General features: G+C 25.7%; 1 protein-coding gene, 1 long non-coding RNA gene and 1 pseudogene across 3 annotated transcripts in view; 2 read left to right on the top strand and 1 right to left on the bottom strand.

The window, feature by feature from the left end:
* The window catches only part of LOC114124850 (ATP-binding cassette sub-family D member), a 48,049-nt gene extending 37,507 nt beyond the window's left edge, over positions 1-10,542 (top strand). Inside the window, exons 3-11 of the mRNA XM_027988319.2 lie at positions 1,943-2,115; positions 3,852-4,026; positions 4,936-5,051; positions 5,837-6,002; positions 7,827-8,070; positions 9,487-9,717; positions 9,821-9,946; positions 10,095-10,164; positions 10,233-10,542. Of these exons, the coding sequence (XP_027844120.2) occupies positions 1,943-2,115; positions 3,852-4,026; positions 4,936-5,051; positions 5,837-6,002; positions 7,827-8,070; positions 9,487-9,717; positions 9,821-9,946; positions 10,095-10,164; positions 10,233-10,298 (1,367 nt within the window). The 3' untranslated portion in view covers positions 10,299-10,542. The remainder of the gene's footprint in view (positions 1-1,942; positions 2,116-3,851; positions 4,027-4,935; positions 5,052-5,836; positions 6,003-7,826; positions 8,071-9,486; positions 9,718-9,820; positions 9,947-10,094; positions 10,165-10,232) is intronic.
* Positions 1-26,125, bottom strand: part of LOC114125112 (uncharacterized) — a 38,484-nt gene that overhangs the window by 10,670 nt on the left and 1,689 nt on the right. The window contains exon 3 of one of the 2 annotated variants that reach the window (XR_007603213.1): positions 20,882-22,043. The exons of the other annotated variant lie outside the window; for it this stretch is intronic. This is a non-coding gene — a long non-coding RNA (uncharacterized LOC114125112). Of the gene's footprint in view, positions 1-20,881; positions 22,044-26,125 lie in introns of those variants that run through there. 2 annotated transcript variants of the gene reach the window in all.
* On the top strand, positions 14,566-26,087 carry LOC114125029 (uncharacterized; annotated as a pseudogene).

The following is a 26,125-nucleotide window of genomic DNA, read 5'->3' on the forward strand; positions in this document are numbered from 1 at the left end:
TCAGTATATACATTATAATAACGTTTCTATTTAACATTATCTACAGTTAATAGCTTAATATATTTATTTATGAGAGCAAATATAATAATAAATATAATGTATTGTTTCTATTGTTTTGTATTTTTAGATAAAAATTACATATTAGTTATATATATGTAAACAAGCAGTTATAATAATTCGAATTAATAATAGAATAATTTATCTCATTTACATAGTATAATAAAAATAATTGGACGTTTTTAATTATATGACCTGTTTTTCTTTATAAATATACTAGAAAATTGAATGTAATTTTAAAATCCAGTAAGGAAATAAGTTATACCACTATAAAACATGTATGCAATATGCATATATTATTAAAATTATCATCTTAAGATTTTTTAGATTAATATAAGCCAATATGACTTACAATATTCACACATGCACAATGCTGTTTATTATTTTTATTATTTTTTTAACATGTTAATATTAACTGAACAGTATAAGTAAAAATTTAACATGAAATACTCAAGTAAGGATAATGTTGATAAATAACTATGTTTAGTTTTAAGGCTTAATTATAAATTATAATATATATGAATATAAGACATTACAAACTTCAAGATTTTTATTTGAACTTTACACAATATTGTACTACTATTAAATCGCTTTAATTAAACTTATTTCATAACTCATATAATTATATTTGTAATAACTAATGAGCTATAGGTGTAAATACTGAATAGGAATATAATATTATGTATCAGCTATATTACAAAACGTTTTATTATAATGATATTTATTTATATACATATGCGATAGCAATAATATTATAATCACGCATTCACGCACATAACGAATCACAATAATTTCAATGTCGGTCTATTATAATATTATTATCTGCTATTAAAATCGTTGTTTTGTAACCAAATATCTGTGTGCATATACATATTATACAGGGTAATTCTTTTAAAGGTGTACATTCATATATTCTCTAAAAGAAATAATTTAACTGCTAAACTCACTTTTATGCATCTAATTTTTAACGTATAAAATCTAAGTTAATAATTGAGTTATTAACATGGATATATTTTAAGGATATATTCTTAATACCTACACAAAGTAACTCAAAAATACTCGTTCAAATTTTGAATTGGATACATAAATACTTTCTTTTTTTTAAATCATCTGCTTAATAATTTACAAGACAAAAGGATAATTCTTATTTGAAAAAAAAAACGATTTTAGTATCTCCACAAAAAACTCTTTATATGGTACCTATATAAAAATTAGATATTTTTTAAAAATCAATAAAAATCAATAAATCTAAGAATTTAAATAAGTACATAATTTAATAACGGTGTTAAGCATGATTGCGAATCACCTTGTATAAAAATATATAAATACTCATATTAATATTTTACTCGTTTTTGTTGCAATGCACAAATAAATAATAAAATTAATATAGTATTCATATTATCGCTCATACGCAAAATAAAGATACACAAGCATATACAGTTACATGATAGTATATATAAGTATATCGTCGAGTCTCCTCGTAGTTTCAATCCACGTGATATGTGTTTTTATTTTTTAGATATAATATCATGTTCTATGCAAAATAAAACGAAAATACGAACTACATAAATCTACAATTTATAAATTTTAGCATACACATACCTATATTTAATAACGAAACCTTACCAAAAAAAAATAATCCAATAGTTTGTCCGAAAGAAATACTTTCAGACTTGATATAGGTCGTCGAATCATATTGTATTATAGATGTATAATATTAAATAATTCCGGCAGTGAGGAACTAATGCCACGACAGCTTCTTACTTATGCTTAATAACCGTACCTATATTATATTAAATTGATATTTAATTATTAATTATGTGGCAAACGCTTTTCCATTAGTTTTTTGCAACTCACAAGTTTTGATTTTATTTTGTTGTTTTAGGACCCTTATTGGCCATCGTTGTCATCAGCATCACCGGACAGATACTGCGAATGCTGTCACCAAAATTCGGTTCCTTAGTTGCAGTGGAGGCAGACAGGAAGGCTTACCTCCGTCACATCCATTCCAGGGTTATCACGAATGCCGAAGAGATCGCGTTCTATGGTGGTCACAAGGTAAAATAATAGATTCCGACGATTCCGTAATTGTTACTAATAGCATAAATGCATTATAGCAATAGTTCTATATTAAAATTAATGAACAATGACCATTATTATGTACCTAATGTAAAAAATAATATATTCGTATAGTTTTTGTGCTTGCTGTTTATTCAAATAGATATTCTTATTATAAAAAAAGCGTTCTATTACACAGGTGTAGTACTATAATAGTACCTCGTTAATAGTGTTTAGTTACACATATGCTATAATACCTATTAATAATAATATGAATGTGTTGAATTACAGCACAATTGTCGCCTATAAAATATACCAACTTACCGATCGGTCTTATTAATTAAACGTCCTAACATTATTTATCATTCTACAGTAGCTAGCCTTGACACGGGATCAGTAACTGTTTGCAACAGTGCCGTATGATAATCTGACGCGGGTTATCGAACCCTGGCCGATCTCGGGGGAAGGTTTCCTATAGGTCAACATTATTATAGATAAACCTGCGATATTTTGTTTGGTGTTTACACGCTAGTGCCATTATTAATACGACAAAATAATAAACTGATATATACCTGGATTAAACGAGTTTTTGACGGTTATAATATCCCTACTGTCATTTGGGTTAAGGTCGCCGTGTACCACGAGTAGGTATACATTATTTTTAAAAACCCGCTAATAACATTAAGCATGTGTTAAGTCGTGCATTCGCAGAATCGGTGTAATTGCTTTTACGTCAATTCCGGGCATCTGTCATCTACTATTCAGTTCCTAATCCATGTATATACTTATAAGCTATAATACCTATAGGTAAAGCCAGTGTAGGTGTAGCTATAGGTATAATATCTATAATTTGAATTTAAGTCCCTCATAAAGTTAGCAGCACAAACATAAAAAACTTATGAAATGTATTAAACAAATTTATTGGACAGTGTTAGATTACTCGAAATTTGGTTGGACTTTATTTTGGTCATTAAAGCTGTTTGTAACTTTGAAAGCTTTTAATATGATGATTTTTTGTAGTGCTAACTTTATAAAATTACGTAGATATAGCCTATATTGGCACCTATTTATAAAATGAAACTATTGCGATGATGGTTTTATTTTATCTATTAATGGATAATTTATTAATATGCGTTTATGACGTTTTTTTAAAAAAATTGTACTTTTAATAGACAATTAATAGTGTACGTACAACTAAATTTTTCACTTTAAACAATTTGGGATCCGGATGTAAAAAGAAAAAAATTAGAAAAATTAGTTTTCCTATAAAAACACGAGAATAAAGTTTGATGTACCTATGTTTCTCGTTTCTAAGTAAACCTTATAAAGAAAAAAATATATATATTTGAATACGAGCATATAAACATTTAGAATTTTTGTAAAATATAATCGCCAATAAAGAATTTAGTATTGATAATTTTTTTTAATATTTTTATAAATCACCCTATTTATTTGACTTCTTCAAAAATAATCATCTTGTAATAATCGTGTTATAAATAAAATATGCATTTAAAAAAAAAAAAATCTGGTACTATGGTATAAAATACTAATGTCCATTGTCCATCATCAATACATTATTTATACATAATAAATTAGTGTTTTTTTTTTTTTTTTTTTGTAGCATATAATTTTATATTATAAGTTAAATATTATAGTCTTCATGACTTTGATTAATTTTTTTTTCAAGGTAATTTTGTCATTCATCATAATACTCATCGTTTTTATGTTCTGTACAGGTGGAAATGATACATTTACAAAACGCTTATCAGTCGTTGGTCCGACATATGAACGCAATTTTCTCACAAAGACTGTGGTACGTCGTCCTAGAACAGTTCCTCATGAAATACGTATGGAGCGGAACCGGAATGGTAGTCGTGTCGTTACCGATTATAACTAGCTCAAGAGTAGCAGGTAATGTATACCAGGGTAGTGTACCAGCAAGTTACGCACTAAAATTCTCAATGTCATTAAATATGTATTAAAATTTCAAATAAAAGTTGCTTATCCTTCCAATATTTTACATGTATTCAACCACACAAAAAATCACCTGAACAAGCTCAAGTCCAAAATATCGCAGTTAATGATCGGTTCATTAAGGTCCGGAATTTGGACTCCCTTGTAGTATAATGTATAAACGATAATAATATTTTAAGATTGTTGACTTTTCTTAAACGTGTTAACATAACACGTTTTTTATAATTATCTATTATATAACATCCCACACAGAGTTATTTTAAATATTTTACTAAGGCGTTAGATGGTTATAAAAAATGTATTTATTTTGTGTAAAACATCCATTATATCATTTATATCAATCAATAGCCAATGTTCGTGTATTAGAAAAGTATTAAATATATTTAAATAATTTTCTAATTTGCACTATATTTTAATATAATATAAGTATTTAAAACTGAAATTAATGGAATAGTAAAATTTAAACCCACGATTCCCTGCAGTCTGCAGCCACTCAAATCCGCTTATCTCAAATGTAAATGCTTTTAAAATGTTAATAATATATTAATTTTCCACTATTGTTATGGCAACATTTTTTACTTAAAAATCGTATATAAATAAAAGGTCTGAGAAAGTAAAATATCTAAAAAATCATTATTACAAAAACCTTTAAAATATTCTAAAAAAAACAACAGTTATTTATTATTAAGTATATGAGTACTTATGCAAAGATGACCTAGAACCTTAGTATATATTATATTATCATATCATACTCTAATTGCATAATGCATAAAGAATTTTTGTGTGATTTCGATTTCTATTAAAATACTATTCACATAAATAATGTGTTTGGCTTGTTACTTTTAGAGCTCAACGATTCTCCAGACGGAGGAGTGAGCGAGCGAACTCAATACTTGACCACGGCAAGAAATCTGCTTGCTTCAGGAGCCGATGCCGTAGAGAGATTAATGACTTCGTATAAGGTATTTAATATTGTGTTTTATCTTGCATAATATAATAAAATATTGTAATGAAATCATTTCAATGTCTTCTAAATATAGTATTGAACAATATTGATGAAAAATTACGATAAACTCACAGCACAAAAAATAATTAAAATATAGGCACCTATATATAATATTTTTTAAAAAATATAATTTTATGCACAAAAAATCTACAAATGTTAAAAATAAAAAGTACAAACATAATTTTAATTACGTTTTTAATTAAAACTAGAAAAAATGATTTAATTTTTGTTTGAATACGAATTAAATATAAAAATTATAATGGTTTTAATTTTTTTTTTTAGAAGTTACCAACTATATAGATAGTGTCTGAAGTTGACTAATAATTGAAAAAACATAGTTTTTGACCGCATTATTATTTTACTATTTTTATTAGTTACCCAAAAAATGAGTAGAAAAAAATATTTTTTTCACAGTCAAACCAAACTTTGTATTACATAATCTTGATATAAATATCATGTTATTAACTAAACAAAAATTATTTTATTTCTTTCATTTTTGAAAAATCACCATAAAAAAAAATTATTTTGCAAAATTTGCTAGACAAAAAATGTCATCTTTGAATTCTGTGTACTAACTTTACTTTAAACATATATATTATTTTATACTTCCAATAATGAATAAATTTTACCACAGACAGATATGCAACTGCTTTATTATTAAGAGTATTATGAGTATAGAATTCTGACGATGACGTAATAACAAATTGATTTTCTCTTTATTTTTATTAATCTCTTTTTTAGGAAATTGTCGAGCTCGCTGGCTACACGTACAGGGTAGGAGCTATGCTTGATGTGTTCAACGACGTCAGCAAGTGTAAATACCGTCGAAATGGATTGACCAACGGAAAAGTGCACAAGACGTTACCAAAATTGCACTACAACAAAGACGGGCAACTCGTGATCAGAGGTAAAACGTTGTTTCTGCACAGAATACGAATATACGCATAATAATAATAACAGTAATATTACAAAAATATACGGTGACCGATCGGATTGTTTTTCGTTTCGGACAGGTAGTCGATACTCCTCTGGTAAGAAAAGTTAGTTCCGTTTTCGAGTAGATGACGCGCTATCCCGCGCCGTAACGGTATTTTCTCCTCGTAGGTATATTATACGCATTAACTCGCTTTCGCACGAAACGAGACTGAAATCGTGTGTTTGGTTACCGTATATCCACTAGTAACTTTGACGCTATTATACAAGCCATTGGTAGAATACCGGTTGTACCAGTGTTCTGATGTATTAAAAATTCCGACAGTAATAATAATTATATTATTATTCGTTTGAAAATATTTTTAAATAAAAATTCATTACGTCCTATAATATTGGCTATTTAAATTTTGGTATATCATCATATAATGAAAGAAAATGGATATTATAAACCATTCGTACATTTGTTGTACATAATAATATTACCCCAAAACAAAATAAATATCTTTTAAGCATATCAACCGTGATGCATTATAGCCTATAGGTTGCGATTTACTTTCGCCATTCAATTTTAAATTTTTCTAGAACTATCATGGTTGAAAAACTTTCATTATTTTTCTGAATGATCATCTTAAAAGTCTGTTATCGTTTGGACTACAATATTAGTTTAAAAAAATTTAGTTTTTACAATTTTTAGCTAGTATTATTACTTAGTTACATTATTAGTATTTAAAGTTTTTATAAGTAGAGTAACGGAAAAAATGTTATCTTGGTCGCTATGGCACAGGCTTATTTATTATACAGATAATTTTAATATTATAACTATTATTATGTAAGTAATAATACAATAAATTTTTTAATTAACTAAAAATTAAATTTAAAAATGAGCATCAATAAAACTCGAATACTAAGAGTTAATTAATATACAACGTGAAATGGAATTTCTTTGCATCAAGATTTTCAATTTAAAAAAATTGAATCTTCCCTCCACTAATCGAGATTACGTCACTATGTTATATGGACAAAATAAAAATCATAAAATATCAGAGAATCGTCATAATAGTCTTATTATAATTATATACACATAGGTAATGTAAATCATTATTATTTATTAACTTTGAGTTAGAAGAATTTTAGTCAAAATAATGTTTAGGTAGTCCAAAAATGATAGTCTTATATCATTTTAGTCTAATATATTTTTTAAATTCCTACATTTCTTCCAGAAATATGAAATGTATATAAACTTGTGTTAAGTAGAATACAGAGGACCAAAAATGTTGTAAAAGGTATCTATTCAAAACCAGGAAAAGTTCTATTTACTCTTCATTCTAATACTATAAAAAGTAGGACGTTTCTAGAAAATATAAAATATATTCAATAACAACCGAAAATACTATTAACCAGTTAATGGGTAGTCACGTGCCAAAGTACTACTCCCTAAAATATTTATTGCTTATCAAGAACGAGTTTAAAATATAGTAAGTTATTATGCTCATTATAGAAAACAGAACGAATTCACTGTATACTCGTATTTTATGAAAAATTGGCTTTTAACACTTAAAATTACACAGTAATCCAAATGCTGATGTTGAAATTTACAGTAAAAGTGTATGATTCTTATTCATTTGGTTTTCTTAAGGCATAGATTTAAAAAGTAGTGTATAAAAAATTACATTTTACATTAAAAATAATGGACGAAATGACATTGGACAAAAATGTATATTGGACATAACTGATAGTTGGCCCAAACGATATGGACAAATATTCTTATTGCAACCTGACTTTGGCGTATTGTTCACAGGGGTCGTGAAAAACAGTCCGGACGGCAGCATATCACTGTTCGACGTTCCCATAGTGACGCCTAACAGCGACGTTGTCGTGTCCAGTCTAACGATGACGATGAAACCTGGCGAACACCTGCTGATCACCGGCCCCAACGGATGCGGTAAATCGTCTCTGTTCAGGGTCCTAAGTGGACTGTGGCCTGTCTATGCCGGCACGCTAATCAGGCCGCCAAACTGTTGCATGTTTTACATACCACAAAGGTAAAAATATATATATATATTATAGCCCAGCCGTTATACCTACCTGTTGTTGATTAAAATAAAAAAAAAATAATATTAATAATCATTTTAATATTATGTATAGAGCGTAATACACGGATACTACACTATACGTTTGTTGTAGACAGTGCTGCTACTGCTGGTGCTATTGCTGCTGCTTTGATTCGCTGTCCGGGCAGTAGTATTTGACAACGCGATAGATTATACCTATTATAGTAATTAACTGACGGGTTCTAAGAGAAATGGCTCAATAGTCATGAATGATAGGTACCTACTTTCCAGAGCACTGGAAAAACGCTTGCCTTTTTAATCATTTTATTATGATTATATATATATATGTATATATATATATATATTTATTTTTATAACTTCTTAGTATGGTAAAAGTTTATTATATATATATATATGCAATATAAAATGGTAAAGTACCTATGCATTTAATTGTATAATAATATTAATATTGAAATATGCAATAAAAAATGAAATAAATACGATAAATTTCAATTTTAAACAATAACTAAGTAAAAGTCTGATAATCTGATCGTTTTTTGAAATAATGGATTGATAGAAAACTAAATTATTTCTCATGTGACCAATATATTATATAAATTTAAACATTTGGCTAACCTTACCTTCAAATAAATTCTTAACGTTTTTTTTTTTTTTTTTTTTTTTTTATCGAAGACAAAGTATAGTTACTATAACCGAAGTAATGTGATGTGGAATCTAACCTTTTTATTATTTTCATTACCACGTAACACAATTTTTTGTGTTTGAACTATGTAAAAACATACAAAATAAAAAATTTAACATAATTACATCATGATAATCCATAACCAACCTCATTTTTAAAAGAACGCAGCAACAAAAACATACTCACTTTAATTCTATTATTGCATATTATTATACATCTTGCGAATTTTCTGCTTTCTCACTATATCTACGAGCTATGACTTGACATATTTTTTACGACGTTAGCATCCTGACCTATGACTTTTCTGATATAACACACACACATATATATATAAGTATTATTAAACATTATATTATGACTGGAAAACAAAGATCACGTGTGAATTACAATGGTACAATTTTATACCAACAGCATTGCATTGTATTAAATATGGCTTGACATTCTTTTCAGAATTGACAAACCTATGTATAGATATACCAAAAAAACTGAACTTGACTTATTGAGCTTCTCATAAAAACCGTCCAATATTATAATAGAAACTATTACTAAACGTGTATTGTTATACTTACCAGTCAATATTTCGTGTAACACTATATGAGTATAATATGTATTTGGTGCATTGTGCTCAATCAATGGTGTAAAACACGAGTTATTGTTTAATACATAACCAATAAAGCAGTGGTACTCATGGTGTGTATTTGTAGGCCGTACATGACAATAGGAAGTTTGAAAGAACAAGTAATTTACCCAGACACTCTTTCGGACATGCTGACCAAAGGTATTACCGAACAAGACTTGGAGGCGTGCCTGGCCCAAGTCCACCTATCCCATTTGGTACAGAGAGAAGGCGGTTGGGACGCCACTGCCGACTGGAAAGATGTTCTATCCGGTGGCGAAAAACAAAGGATGGCTTTTGCCAGAATCTTTTACCACAAGTGAGTATTAAAGTACAAATTCTAAATGTGACCACATTCGATTACCCAACTTCTTCTCAAATGGAACATAAAAACTTCATCTACCCATTACTTGCATTTTCAGACCATCATTTGCCCTTCTGGATGAGTGCACCAGTGCCGTGAGTATAGACGTCGAGAGTGACATGTACCAGTCGGCCAAGGACTCAGGCATTACACTGCTCACCATCACCCACAGGCCGTCCCTATGGTAAACTTCATTATGTTATTTATTTATGATTATTAATAAGAATAATAACTATTAATTAAAACTATTAGTACTACTATTATTTTATTATGTGTAACTTTATTATTTATATCGACAAAATCATTAATTTACTCGTTGTTTTTGCTTCCAGGAAATTCCATTCGCACATATTGCATTTTGACGGCGAAGGCGGGTGGAAACTTACAACACTAGGGCAAAAAGTAATAACTTACTTACTCTGCGTGTCAGTAAACACTGTATTGATTGTTCTTTTGTTTGTTATTTACAGGAAAAAGATACCGGAATATTAGCGATTGAACAACCGAAAGATAAATTAGTGAATGGAATTTCTTAGTGTAAAAATCAAAAACTTTGAAAACATATCTTGCCAACCTTTAAATTTTAATGAAAACCATGTGATTATTAATTTAATGATTTATAAGATTAATTATTTTTTAAATGTATATCTATATACCGATCTGCGTAGGTACATGTTTTTTCTTCTTCAATTTGTATGATTTTAAACTGGAGAACAGAATAATATGTATTTAAATATTATTATGTATTGAATATAAATAAGGATAACGTTTTTTATATAATGTGTATTATTATTCATAGATTTACTGAATTTCTGAGTGTAAATGTAATGTGTAAATTGTATAGGTGTGAATCAAATATATTATGTAGATATTATATTATTATCATCTACATATATGTATCGTAACTATTTTATGTTAAATGTGTTAAAAAAAAAGACGAATAAACGTTGGATTATTGTTACGAAACTTTATCGATATTGGCATTAAAACATCCATATTATTATTTTATTCATTTATAATATTATATGAAGATTGGTTAGTAAAAGTCACTCTGGTGTTCATAGTAGTAAAGTGTCGAATGTTCCTCTTCATTGAATAGGTTACTATGATGGATGTGCTAAAAATGAATTTAATGACAAATCATAACACAGAAAAAATTATTCTTAGTGAAAATCACCGATAGCCTGTCAGACATTATTTCTAAGTTTCTAACGATATTTTATTATATATTTTTGTTATTAGAAATTTATTTTTTCAAAAACATTTCCTATAAATAAATAAATAATAAAATAATTATAGGTATAACATATTCATTTCATATCATTGGATACAACTACCAATTAATTTCAACTATAGAATTAATGAAATAAATATTTCACGTGAATTGAATTCTATTATGGATCTTGTTGGCTTTAAATTTAGTTATAATCTTGATCTCAAGTTACATATACATTTTGTGTGCTGCAAAGCATTTAAAGCACTTGATTTTATTATGCATTTGGCTAAAGTTTTTTTTAAGCAGAGGGTGTTGCTAAAAGTATATTTGTTCTGTTGTCAGACCTATTCTTGAATATGATTGTTTAGTATGGGATAAGGATCCTTATACTTCCATTGACTCACTACAGTTTGAGAGTGTTCAGCGAAAATGTTTGAGTTTTATCGGCTTCATACTCAAAATACATTATCCTTTACAGTTACCCGTGGGTTGCCGACCCTTGCTTTTATTTTTTGTTTTTGTTATTTAGCAATTTTGAGTTTAATATATTTATAATATAGTTTTATTCTATTTTTGTTTCATCATTTTATCTTTAAGTATTTCTTAAAATTAGATCATTTTAACGTATATTTAAAATATTACTACTCCTCTAACCTTCAAACTTTCAATTAGATTAAAATAAAATTTCATTACACATGTTTAACTTTAACCTAGATAGTAGGTACACATAAATAATAAAATATCAATCCTACAAAGTGTATAGGTGAATGACAATTTAATATTAAACTCTATGACCTATGTGAACAAGTATAATATGGTTCCATGGTATATCATTTATCAACACTATAAATTAAATGTTCATTACTACCATATATATTAATAAAAAAACCACTTAACATACACAAGTTCAGTGTTTGCTGTGGCCGAAACTCAAACAAAAATAATAATTAAAAATCTACAATTGATACAAAATAAATTTTTTAGATTAGTTGTAAAAGCACCTAATTCATACGTACAATAAGTAACTTCAAAACTAAAAAAAATAATCCGGAATACTTCAGTTTTTGAACTTTTGTATTAAAGACTAATTAAACAAATTTCACTTAAGTAAACTCAGAACAACTGAAGAGTTCTCTATTATATAATTAGAAAAACCTTAAATAGCCAACTGAAATCACACGTTCCTCGAAATTTCCTTCATTCTCTTCACCATCATCATCAATTAAATTGTGTACTCTTACATATTTTATAATTATATATATATATATATATATTATTAAAATAATTGTTTTTTTAAATTAATTTAAAAGACGTTTAAAGTAAAAACAGACTTTGAAACTGTAATGATATATACATTTTGATGTATCATTATCTAGATTTATAAATTATCTCTACAGTTGCACGAACATAGACTAACAGAATATACATTATCACGAGCTAAATTACTTTTAAGATTAAAGAAATAAATAGAATACCATTAGCACGGCCATACAAACATTAATCAACAATAAAATTACAAATAATTAAATTACTCTTAGATTTAGAAATTATCACAATCTTTGCAGCAGTACAAAATATGAAATATTTAGTAAATAAGATACTAATGTTGACACGCAAATGAGCAAACGCCGCAATCTCCAAATTCAATCACAAAGGTGGCATACCATACCTGTAAAAGGGCAAACAACAATCGATTCCTCGTTCATTCTTTTACCTAACATAGTATCAACAAATGTATCATCTTTCTCTGTGTCAAATTTTTACAAGTTTAAATAAATTTAATTCACTTTAACATTATATCTTTCGATTTTTTAAATATAATATTCTTGCATACCTCTTTCCACCCCGATCATCCAGCATCCACTACATCAAGTTGCATCAAATACAATTTCACGTCTCGAGTCATTCGAAAGGTAAGTGAAAATGCATACAATAGATATTTTCCGTACTCTAATTTATTCAAAAGAAAAAACTCTCTTACCCAACCCCGTAATTTATCTTACAAAATTAAAGATAAACATTACAAATAAATAACATTTGAAATACTATCTCATAATAATAATTATTACCAAATTTTTAACTCATTACAAAACAATCAGGTTGAATAATAAATTAAAAATAAAATATTTGAACATAACGGTATTCAACAAATTTTACTTCTATAACTTCTGAGTTAGGTATTTTCTAAAAATATAATGTTTGATGGATAACAGTGATATTCAAGGATACAATTTATGATTACTGTTCAGTAGTTAATGACCTACTGTATTGTTTCCTATCAACATTTTGATACCAATACGGTAATACAGAAAATAACACAGTAGTTTCTTACAAATAAGTAATTGAAATTCAAAAGCAGCTTTTTCAAGTATTGATAATTGTGGTGCTAAAGCAAAACTTCACTATGAACAAAGTCTTATTGATGTTTTTATTAAAAATACAATTATTTTATTTTTACTTTAACTTAAAATTCCTTATCTTCAACACAGGATTTTGCTTAACATCCTTATTTTTGATACACTTATTATATTAACATTTCTCTCATATAAATTTTTTATTTTTTTCAAATAAGCTAATTTTACATCTAATAAATAATTATTATTCAACCCACGTAATACCTTTATATTATTCTAATTTATATTTTAGTTTCAAAGTAAAGCGATAAATGTATTAATTTTAAAATGTATTTTTTTTAAATTTAACACAATATGAAAAAAAAATACTATGATTTTTAATTTTGAGGATAGTTTCAGTAAAAATGAATCTAGTTGGTACTTAAGAGTGATCAAAATTTTCGTTTCCATTACTCTTTGCACAAGGGCCAAGGTCTTCACATGAAATAATTTATTATTATCTAATTTAAATTGAATTACAATAACTTACTCTTCGATGAAGAGGTTCGGTTGCACCTACTGCAGTACATCAAAGCGGTTACCTATCTTTCCCCGTTTTTATTTTAACTTGGTCTTTCAGCTGTATTAACTATACTAACACAGAAGTGGCGATACAAGTAAAAACATAGGTACTCATAAATACATAACGTTTAACATAATGTTTTCCATTTACAATTTACTTGAGATACGATTGGACATATATATTGTATAATTTAAAAATATTAAAAATTATCATAATGATGATAATGTTTCCGCCGAACAAAGTTATACTTTTTGCAATCGAAACAATAATAATTATTATTATAACTATTATAATAGAGATGATGATAATTATAATTATTAATAATACACAGTACAAATACTACAAATATGATTTACTAATTAGTATACATTGCATTATCAATGCTCGCCTAGTATTTGCATTAGTGTAAGTAGTTACTACTTACTAAAAAAAAAAAAACGATTTTACACAATAAAAATCTTGAAACGATTATAACACTAAAATAATTTTACACCCAACCTTACACTATTTGAATATCATATTTCGTATGTACAAATATTAAATACTACTTCACAAATACATTTCAAAGACGTAACTTTTACCATAAAAAATCATTATTATACGTTACTGATTATAAAATAATATATTTTTCAGCTACTACTCTGATATATTGTTCAATGAAAAATATGTTATGATGAATATTTTCTCGGCACGCATTATGTTGATAATCTGCGGTTAGCCTGTTAGTAGTCCCCTCCAACTGAGAACTGAGACGAGTTTTACAGACGATTCATACTCCAACCAACACAAAATCGGAAGTCCGCCTCCGCGAATTCAGACGAAATAATAATAATAATAATATTGCGGCAGTGGTCTTACGTAGTGTGATGAACCTGTTCGTGCGGTGTCCGTGCAGCTCATAATAATAAACGACTTTAGAGTATTTAAGTAAAACTTTTTTTGTTTTGTTCGGTTATTATTTTTTACTAATTTTTTTTATTTTGGGTTTTTGCCACCGCCGACAAAACGTTAACTGCAATAACAGTCATTTGTCCCCGAAAGTTTGGCATCGCTTACCTGGATAGTAAACACGAAAAGCGATCGTAAATCAGGTAAAGTTTCTTAGTTAAATGTTGTTTCGCTATATTTTTTCATACCGCACAGTTATAATATTATGACAATTTCCCTCGGTGGTTATTATAACATAATACTCAAATTATTTAATGTATACTGCTGTGAAGTAAATTGCGCACGAGTCTATAATTATAATAAATACCTATCTAATATAAAACTTTTAAGAGAACGTTATACACGCAATCTCTGTCTTTGATACCTCTGTGAGGGTGTGCACTCGTAACAAATTGACTTTATGTTTAACATATTTTAAAACATAGTTTTGTGGTTTTTAAAATTGGAGTAATAGTAAATGTATTTGCCACTTTAAAGACGATAAGTTTATTATATGTTTTCAATTGTTGGTTTTTTTTTTCATTATTTAAAAATTAAAGCAATAGTTTTTGACTATATTATTAATATAAGTTTTAAAAAACTCGCTTGACAACTAATGCGTTTGAATTTATAAAACGTTTTATTAGAATAATATTATATTATATATATTTTTATAACGAATCGTTTAAAATCCCATCAAATATCCCTGGCACGCTTTATATATAAAACAGTAGTAATACGAGAATACGCAGATTAACTATACTTATACTGTGCTATCGTTTGTGATGGTTTTGCCATTCCATGTCACATTATCACCCATTTCTACCCCATCTACCCACTCTATTAAACTTCACTTTATATATTATGGATGTGACACTAAACGAATTTACGGTCCCATCGATCCTGTTTAATAAGTGTATAACTAGAATATTTCGTGCATAAACGGCTTAAAAGTGATATGTTATTTTATATATACTTTATGGACTTGTAATTAAAGAAGAGTGGTTAATACTTTTTAATAAAATTTTTATTGGATAGATTATTTTAAATAGTTAAAATGTAATTCCTTTTGTAATATTCTGTTATATTTTCTATTTTTTGTACGGTACTGTTATTATCTTTATATATATATATTAATTCGTTAACATACTTTTTACAAGACTTCACTGATATTTCCTCTTAATAAAATAGGTAATATTATAAGTTTTTATAGTGAATTAGTTTTATAATTATCATTACATAAAAAAAAAAAAAAAATGGAAACCAGAAAACTATCTACCTGTATATAATAATTTCAAATCACTATTTTTGTTAATTCTATGATTTTATTATTTTTTTATTTTCACCATATTACCTATATCAGATGTTTAATTATTTTACGATTGACATTATCTTCATTATTTTTCAATAATTTCAAACACACGCTTCACTACAACATATTTTATTTTTAGAACTGTTTGTTTTAAAAATCTACAGATGGACGATGGCCAATTCTTTTAATGTGTATATATACAATATATTTTAATTCAGCTAATGTAAATTAACTAATTTATTACTGTATTTATTTAAATAGTTCAAGTTCAACTACCAGTGTCTTTTGACGTACAGTTTATCTAATTTACATTTTCATTTTTACTAAAAACATAATTTGTTTCTATTAAAACTACAAATACGTAATTTCATTGTTCGATCACAAGATATAACTGTATATCTGTACTAATAAACTATTTGAATAAGCTTGTATAACAAATTAAAATCAATACTCAATGTAATTTTTCAAAATAAATTATATTTTTACTATATTACTTGAATACTATTGAATTTTCTATTGAGTATAATTCCGCAATTTGTTAAATATTTAAATTTGTGTTTAATTAAGCTCTAGATACTTATTTTTTACTCCTCACTGGTAGATGATATAGATAGACACAGATAATCATTCTAACCTGTAGGCAAAAGTTATTCACCTCACTCACTAGTCACTGGACAGGTTTTTTCCACTACATAAAAAACACTAGTATATTCCTTATGTCGGCTTGTATCAGTTGTATATCCTAATTTATACTACATACTGAATATAGAAGTGTTCACAAAACTAAAAGCATTATGAATAAGCGTTTGTTTAATTTCGTTTTTAAAAATATAATTTTAAATGAAATAATAAATAGGAAATGTTACAACTCATTTGGCTCTTTCTAACAGGTAATTCCACTGTCTTATAAGTCAATTAGCACATATTCTTATTATTCCCTAGGACATAAGGTACAGATTATGCATTATATCTTTAAAAAATTATTTAATTTGTTTAGTTGCATCTTCCCTCAAAATAATAAAAATGAAACATATTGAAATAATTCAATGTATAAAAATTTGTACCACAAAGGGTATTTACGCTTTTTCTTAAATTAAGGTTATTCGTATTGTTTTTAGATATTTTTACTTTAGAATTCAAGGTTATTTTTAATATTGCCTTATTTTAAAATATTCAGTCTGTAATTAATTTAAGTGCCTATAAGTAAATTCGTTACATTGGCGTGAATTAAAAAATATACTTGAGATGGATAACTCATAGTTGATACACTTACATTTTTTATCAAAAACAGTTTAAGGTATAGTTACAATGTGCGTGAATAGTCAAATGAACACACATGTCGTAAATAGGAGAATAAAAATATTATATGTTTGAAGCATTAACTTAAATTTCTGCGCAACAGGAGTGTGATAGATTGAAAATTAATGAGTTTGTTGCACCAGGTTCATTATTGAAGAAGTGATTAAGTGAAAAAATGTTTAGTTTGGTTTGACGATTTGAGAATCATTAAAAGTGAGACTATTTTGAAGAATAATAGTTTTATTTTTGGCAATGTTTAATGAGCGATGAGAAATTTTCGGCACTTGTTTTTGAAGAAAATAAGAGACGAGAAATTCGACATTGGACTTTGCGGCAATCGCTCAGCTTTGAAGACGGAGATCTGTGTTTGGTTTTATGTAATTTAATTATATTTATAGTTCATAAAACTAAATATAAATATATTTAATTTAATAAGTAAAAGTTTTGACGTTTAAATTATGTGAAACAAAGAGATACTTAATGTACAGCCGCTTTTATTTAACGTTTAAGTGTAATGCGCTATAATAACTGAAAAATAAAAGAGAATACCGTAAAATGATTGTGAGCGCTACGGAAGATATGATGGGGCTAAACTTTGAACTTATATTAATATTAAAAATAATATATTTTAAGGTTAATTACATTTAACTTATTCTTATCAATACTAAACCAGTTGCATAAATCAATTAAATATATTATATACATTATAACTACATTAATTGTTCATACTTATTTAAACATTTCACGTCCATTATAAATCTTAATAAACTCTAATCTCTAATAACTTATAAATTATGATTATTCAGTAAACTTGTTTAATGTTTATTAACGTACACAAGGCAATAGTTATTATTATTATTATTATTATTATTATTGTTAATACATTTTAAATCTTTAATTTATATTGAAACATGACATTATTACGTTTTTTAAAAATTGTACAGATGTATAATATTTAATGTTAATGTTATTTTTTGTGAACAAATTTTAAAAATAGTGCATTAAATACTGTTTAATTTTATTATATTGCTACCTATTTCCTAATACTTAATAGGTAAGTATAACAATTATATTCTTATGATTATATTTGGTTAAAATTTTAATTATATTGATTATTCACGGATAAAGCTTTTATTTTTATGCATCAATAATGCATATCACGGGAATGATAATAAAGGGATTAGTGTCCTATAAAACAGTACATATAATATTAGACTATTATAATATATTTCCAAATCATAACGTTATTTTGTCATTATTGGTGCATACGAGAATAAGTAGTTACTAAAATCATATAAAAAGATAATGTTGTTAAAGTTTTTGTTAAACATTTAATACACATTTTTAATTAAGGAAACGTCAATAACAAATTAAACTTCCGAGTACCTACTGAAAATATCACTGATGAGTGATGATTATCACAAATATATTTATATTTTATCAATGTGAAAGATAAATATAAGTAGTGTTAAAATTTTAAAATTAAGATACAACTACATAGCATTTCTATAATAAAACGCAATATTTTGTAAAAAATGAATTACATTCCATACAGATACTATTAGATATAGTAACCATAATAATGTAATAATAATATAGCACCATAATAATGATGTAATTTTTTTATACAACAATTTATGAAACTGCAGTTTTATATCATGAGATAAAACAATAATAATTATTACTCATACTATATTCTCATAAATTACTTTATTTTGGAAATATAATATATTTTACAAACATATTTGTTATTCAAATAAAATGAATTGAAACCCGCATAAATAGTTACATTTTAATGCAGAATACATTAACTATCTTTATATTTTGTTTGTTTCAGAAAAGTTTATAGACCATGGAAAATTCCAAATTAGAACAATATCGGATACTAGAAAATAATAAAAATCAAAGAGAAAAAAATGCTTTCGAGCAAACCGATTCTCCAGATTTTACTAAAATACAAAATAATATTAATGGTTTACCGAATCCTTCTCGTACAGAACTTGGTAATTCCTCCACACAAATTGGTCAACCTACTGAAGACAACGAACTTCAACCCATTATAAATAATAAAAACTCCGTTTTTGAAAATGTAAATATAATATTTACTTTATTTAATTTACATTATTAAATAGAAATAATTTACATATTTTTTAGATACTTGGAGATTCTGATGATGATACTTTAAAAGCTTTTGATTTATATAGAAAAAAGAAACTTTTAACTCAAAGTATGATGGACATTGCGTTATTTTCCGCAAATGCCAATCAGTTGAGACATGTTTTAGAGACGTTTGATGGCCAATACATTTCATACATTTGTGTAGTACTTATATCGATAAGCATAATCCTACAAGTAAGTAAATAAAATTTAGAGTTTTTTTCAACATACCTATGTACTTGTAGGTAGTCTATATTAACGAATTATTTTTTTTAGATTTTGGTTGGCATGACTATGCTCTTGAGTATTCAATACAATGTAACTAACTGCAACGAACGAAAGATGGCATTCAAGTTCGGAAACTATGTTATTGTCGGAATATTCCTTATAACTGTGGTTAATATTTTAATATCTGCATTTGGAAAACCAGTATAATCATACTATTTTATGTATAAATGAATGCAAAATACCTCAACATTTTATTAGGCTTTTATTTTTTTTTATACAATTCCCTCCTCATAATATTTTCTAAAAATGATAAACACAATACTTAATATTGAGTGTTAATTTTTGACTTAGGACTAAATCCCCACAAGCCACCTACCCTTCCCATTTTTAATAATGTATATTACCTATAAGATACAACATATTATGCCATCTTATACATGATTAATAATTACTATTTTTTTTTTTTATTATTTCTATCATTACCTATTTAATATTAATAGGGATCAAATGAAACTTGATCATATCATTGTAAATAAAATTTAAAAAAATTGTATTTATACCTACTCATGAACAAATATCAATTTTAATATAGGTATCTCAATATCTGTATTATTTATTCAAATTTATTATTTACATTCATTTCTGTATTAATCAATAAACTTACATTCAGGAAATATTTTTTATAAGTATATTATTATGCATATTTAACCAAAAATATACATTTATTTTGTACATAAATTATGTATAATATAATATAATTAATACTGCTAATATATAATTACAAAAATAGTAATTTAATTACTTATTTTTAGTTATTTTTTTGTATATTATATAAATAAAATAAGTAGGTATAAAATAGTTTAAAATAAATATTTAAACACCTAACTATTGAAGTGATCACTGTTAAATAATAACTTTAACTTTAAAGCAGAGAGTAATTTTAAATTCTAGTTAATTCGATGAATATACAATTTTAACAATAATAATGAGTTTTTTTTATCTTAGTACACTATCTCTAGAAAAAAATTATTGAGATAATCAACTTTTAGAGGTTTCTGGTAAAAAATTGAATCGAAGTTGTACTTCAAAGAGTTAAAAATAGACATATTCCTTATTTAAAAATAGTCAAGAAAAACAAAAAAAAAAAATGTATGTAGTTTTTTTTTCTTATTTTTGTTAATAATTATGAGTACTTCATAAGTACTATAAAAATGTTATTAAAAATAAAATAAATATTAAAAACTATTAGTTTATAGTTATAATTTATAAAGATTAATAATTGTGTACCTACCTATTGTGTTAGCTAGTAATTTTGAACAAAATTATTATTTATACATATATTATAAATATTATAATATTATTATTATATATTATAAATCGACGCCTCAGGGGCATTAATAAAGTACAATTTTTAATAATAGATAATTAATAATTTAACAAGGAAAGAATAAAAAATAACAATGACAAAAAATGAAAGACTAAAGAACAATCTAAGTAAATATCAACATGTAAAATTTTTGAGTTAATGAATTATAGATGGCAACAAATCATATATTATATTATATATATATATATATATATATTATATAATTATTTGGTTTAATATCAATAACAATATACAGACTTAATATAATATAATGAATAATTATTATGTACCTACTCTTAGAAATATATGATGATAAATTTCTTATGGTTTCCTCTTAGAATTGTTTTAAATAGTATCTATAAAATTATTGACTATTGAATTCAAATTTAATACATATATTATGGGCGCAAGTACCTTTTTACTGTTAACTCCGCCAGAAAAAAAAACAGGTAAAATTAAGTTCATGTAAACCCCGTCACTAAGAAAAATCAGGTAAAATTGAGTTCATGTAAACTTCGCCAGTGAAGAAAATCAAGTACTTAGTAGTATAAAATTAATATGATATATTATTAAAAAAAAATATAATATCATATCGTTCACATTGAATATTATAGGTAGGTATATTAAAATACATCAAATATATATGTTAAGTAGATAGGTAGGTAGGACTATCTACTGTTAAATTTTATTTAAAATAAAAATATATTTTGTTTTCTAAAGAATAAAAACGATTTTACAATAAATAAAAGACAAATTAAGAATATATATCATATTTATTTTGGAGTTGGTATTTATGTATGCTATTTGATAATTTGTAATTTCATAAAATATGTTGCTAAGAAAATAATAATAACGCACACCTGGAATTTAAAAAAATAATTAATTGTTTATTAAATTATGTAATTTCATACTAAAGAAATACTAAGAAAATATATAAATAGAATGTACCATTTATATACGTAATAATTAATAAGTAATAACGTATCGTATTGCTCACTAAGTAATAGCTCCTTATAAATAAAAAATAAGTACACGTGTTATCAAGGTTAATAAATGATGATATTGTTTGAATAAAACAACTAAATATAGGAATCCCCCTACTAATAAATAATAACAATACTTTTTTTTCAGAAATATAAACGGAATATCGGAAATCACGTCGATAGATGGACATTTGTTGAAACTAGATTCAAACCGTTTTTAATCTAATATAATGCCTGAATGTCCTCCGTCTCACTGTAGTACCGAACAACAGGTATGAAGGATCGAAATCAAGTGCACATCAACAACAACTGCAAAATCGTTGAGCCAAAATTACAATACGCTGCAACACAAACTGCTAACGGATCAACTGACATTAAGACCCAACAAATAGAGATGAACGAAATAGTAACTGAAAATCGTAGTTCAACAGTAGATTTTTCGACTGATCACAATAATACAAATAGTCCTGACATGGGATTAGTTAATAATCAAAACGACAAAGAAATTCAGGCAGACGATGACAGCAGTTTATTACCGAACCAAACTGTTATAGCCAATGAGGTATGAAAGCGGAATTAATACATATTTTGTTTCTTTATATTTTAATACTCTATACATTTATTTTATATTCTAAGCCAATTATTATATTATGGTTTATTCATTTACAGTTAATTGAAAGGCTGGGTATTAACGAATTAAAAGTTAAAATTAAGTTAAAACATAAAGTTAATTAACTCGTTAATTTTTTTTAAATATTAACGTATTAACTTCAAGTTAATTTTATTTAAAAATATTTAAATTAAGATAATTTTAGTCCAAACAATAATGCAAATATTCTAATAGTGTTTTTAGAAAAGTAGGTTTTATGATTGCTAGTTAATACTTTGATGTATTATTTTAAATTTCCCCAGTAATTTTCTCGTGCATAAAGAAAAACTATCCAACAAACATTATTATGTGTCTAAAATTTTTTATTTTGAAAATTAGAAAACTTTAACTTAAAATTAAATTATGTTACTTTTTTTTCAAAGTTAACGTTTAACTTAACGAGTTAACCAAAAAAATTATGAGTAACTTTTAACTTAACTAACTTTATTATTTTAAAATAACTTAACTTAACGAGTTAAAAAAATTGTTAACTTGCCCAGCCTTGGTTAATTGTAATTCATTTAATACATATAGACAAATGGAGAGTACCTGAGTACCCACCCGTTAAGGGAAACCTAAGTTAATTTATACAAATCATTAAATTTATAGGTTACATTTTAGAGTATAGGAGCTCTCTGCATTAATTTTTTTTTAAAAAGTGAGAAACTCTAATGAGAGTCAAGTATTATAGATAGTAGTAGCAGACTGATGTATCTATGTAGGTACTACTAAGACTAATAAGTAATAAGTATATAAAATATGTGGATTTACTTATTTTTTTTAGTAAATTTCTGAATCGTTAGTATTTTGGCTCAATTATATTATTAATTTATAGTAAGAGAAGAAGTAGCTTTAAGTGTTTCAGTCGATTCATAAGGAGGAACAAGGATAATAGACTAAACAGTAGTGTCAGGATTGAAGAACTAAAATTATTATGTGTTCGATATTTTTATTGGTCCGTATGTTTGAATACCATATTATAACACAAATCTAGATGAATTATTATAATAGGTTTTGAGTGGAGCTATGAATGTACTTATTATACAATAATATGTATATTTTTATTTTTGTATTTTGTTTGACGTGTATGTAAATATGATAAGTAGTAAAAAAAATGCTTCAATTTTTAATTTAAAGTGTGGTAGGTATTAGATAAAAAATTAGATCTAGAAAATGTTTATGTTATAACTTTCTATGAATTATGACATTTTCAAAATATTTCAATGCTTTTTGAGCTATTTATAGACATTTAAAATGTGAATTTTTTTTTTTTTTTTTTACAGATATCGATAAAAATTCCAAAATATTAAAAAACTTGAAAATTGAATACTAGTTCCCACATAAGTTGTACTTATAAATCTGTGAAAAATATTTTAAATACATATGCACAATTTATTTTTATAAATATTTAAAGCTCCTTCAAATTTAAAGAAAATTACATAGGTATTTAAACTACAAATAACGATGTTCATTATGCGTCGTAGTTTAAAAACATTATTTGTGGAGACACGTGACTTTTACGTATATTACTATATTTAATACACACAATATTTAAAATAACAGTATTTGGGGTAAAAAATAACTCAATTTATTGTACTACTAAATACCAACAGTAAAATAAATTATTCAACTTATATATAGCAGTATAAAAAACATATTAGACCATGAAGTGAATACAATCACATACTTATGTAACAATATTATAATAATAAAAATTTAATTCTAGGTTATCGGAAGTATAGATGACGATACACCAAAAGCATTTAACATATACAGAAATAAAAAGTTAATATCTCATGGTATGATGGATGTTGCACTGTTTTCTGCAAATGCAAATCAATTAAGATATATACTAGAAAATAGTGATGGAAGTGCTCTTTTTGTCATCTGCATCATACTTTTGTTGACAAGCATATTTTTACAGGTAATTATATCTACTAATTATTAATTTTAGATTTTCTAATAATTTGATTTGGTTATATTAGGTTTTAGTTGGTGTAGCGCTTTTACTGAGTGCTCGGTATAATGTGACTAATTGTGAACAACGAAAAATGGCATTTAAATTGGGAAACTACGTTATTGTAGGTATATTTCTCATAACGGTCGTCAATATTTTCATAACGTCATTTGGAGGACCAGCAGTAGTTTCACCTGCAGTAGTGTTGTCAACTCCTGTGACTGAATACCCAAATTTATTATTATAGATTAAGGCTATAGAATCGATCTCCGTAAAATATTAAAATTAATGGTATTTTAAATGTTTATCGATAAACAAACTATATAGTATACACTCATGTATATGTAAGTACTTACAAATTTATAGCTTTTAAAGACTAAATATTAGACTAATAAGAAGAATAGATATATTAAAAAAAATATATATATATATATATATATTACAGTAGTTACTAAATTAAAATATGAGTAGGTAATTATATTCACTGGTAATATTATAGTTACAAATAATACAAGGATGTAATACAAAGACATTTCTATGTTTATGTAATTTATAATTGCATAATTTACTCATATATTTAATAAAAATGCATTACCTACTCATAGGTCATAAATATTATCTAAATATTAATAATTTTAACAATATAACAAATTATTAGGTCAAAATAAATAATTAGTATTTTTTTTAAAAAAAAAAACCTTAAAATATATGCATGAAATTAAAATATATTACATAATAATGAATTATGATTTATTAGTTACTAGTTTATGACTTGGGTTAGTTTTATAATATTTTATAATTTCTTATTAATACTTAACAAAAAAAAAAATATTTACTATCTACACAGTACTATCCTGTACTTGGGAACTTTTAATGAAAAATATTATTTATATACCTATATATTTAATTACACTTGTTAATATTTAAATTAATTTAAATCAATTTTCGAATTGTAAGCTTTAATTCTATACAAAAGAATTTTTAAATTGTTAACCATATGAAATATTACAAATATTATGTTTGCATAATAAATATTAAATTATCGTATACCAAGATTTTATTAATTTTATAGGTATTTTTTAAGTTATTTTCTATCTATTAAAAATGTACTAAGAAACAAGTGCTCAAAATTCAAGTAAAAAATTTAACTACCTAGTTAATTAGTAGGTATATACTTAAGTATATCTAATTTATAACAGTCACCTTTGAAGCTATGCATATTAATAAATGTTTCTTGTAAGGTTAAATGTTAAATGGGTAATATTAATATTATTCTGTAAACAACTAAAATGATATTAAAGTATTTAATATTTGAGTAATGAATATTATCATTTATCCTCCTTATATGTATTT

Source organism: Aphis gossypii, chromosome 1 (genome assembly GCF_020184175.1).
Source record: "Aphis gossypii isolate Hap1 chromosome 1, ASM2018417v2, whole genome shotgun sequence".
In the NCBI taxonomy this organism is placed as follows: Eukaryota; Metazoa; Arthropoda; class Insecta; order Hemiptera; family Aphididae; genus Aphis; species Aphis gossypii.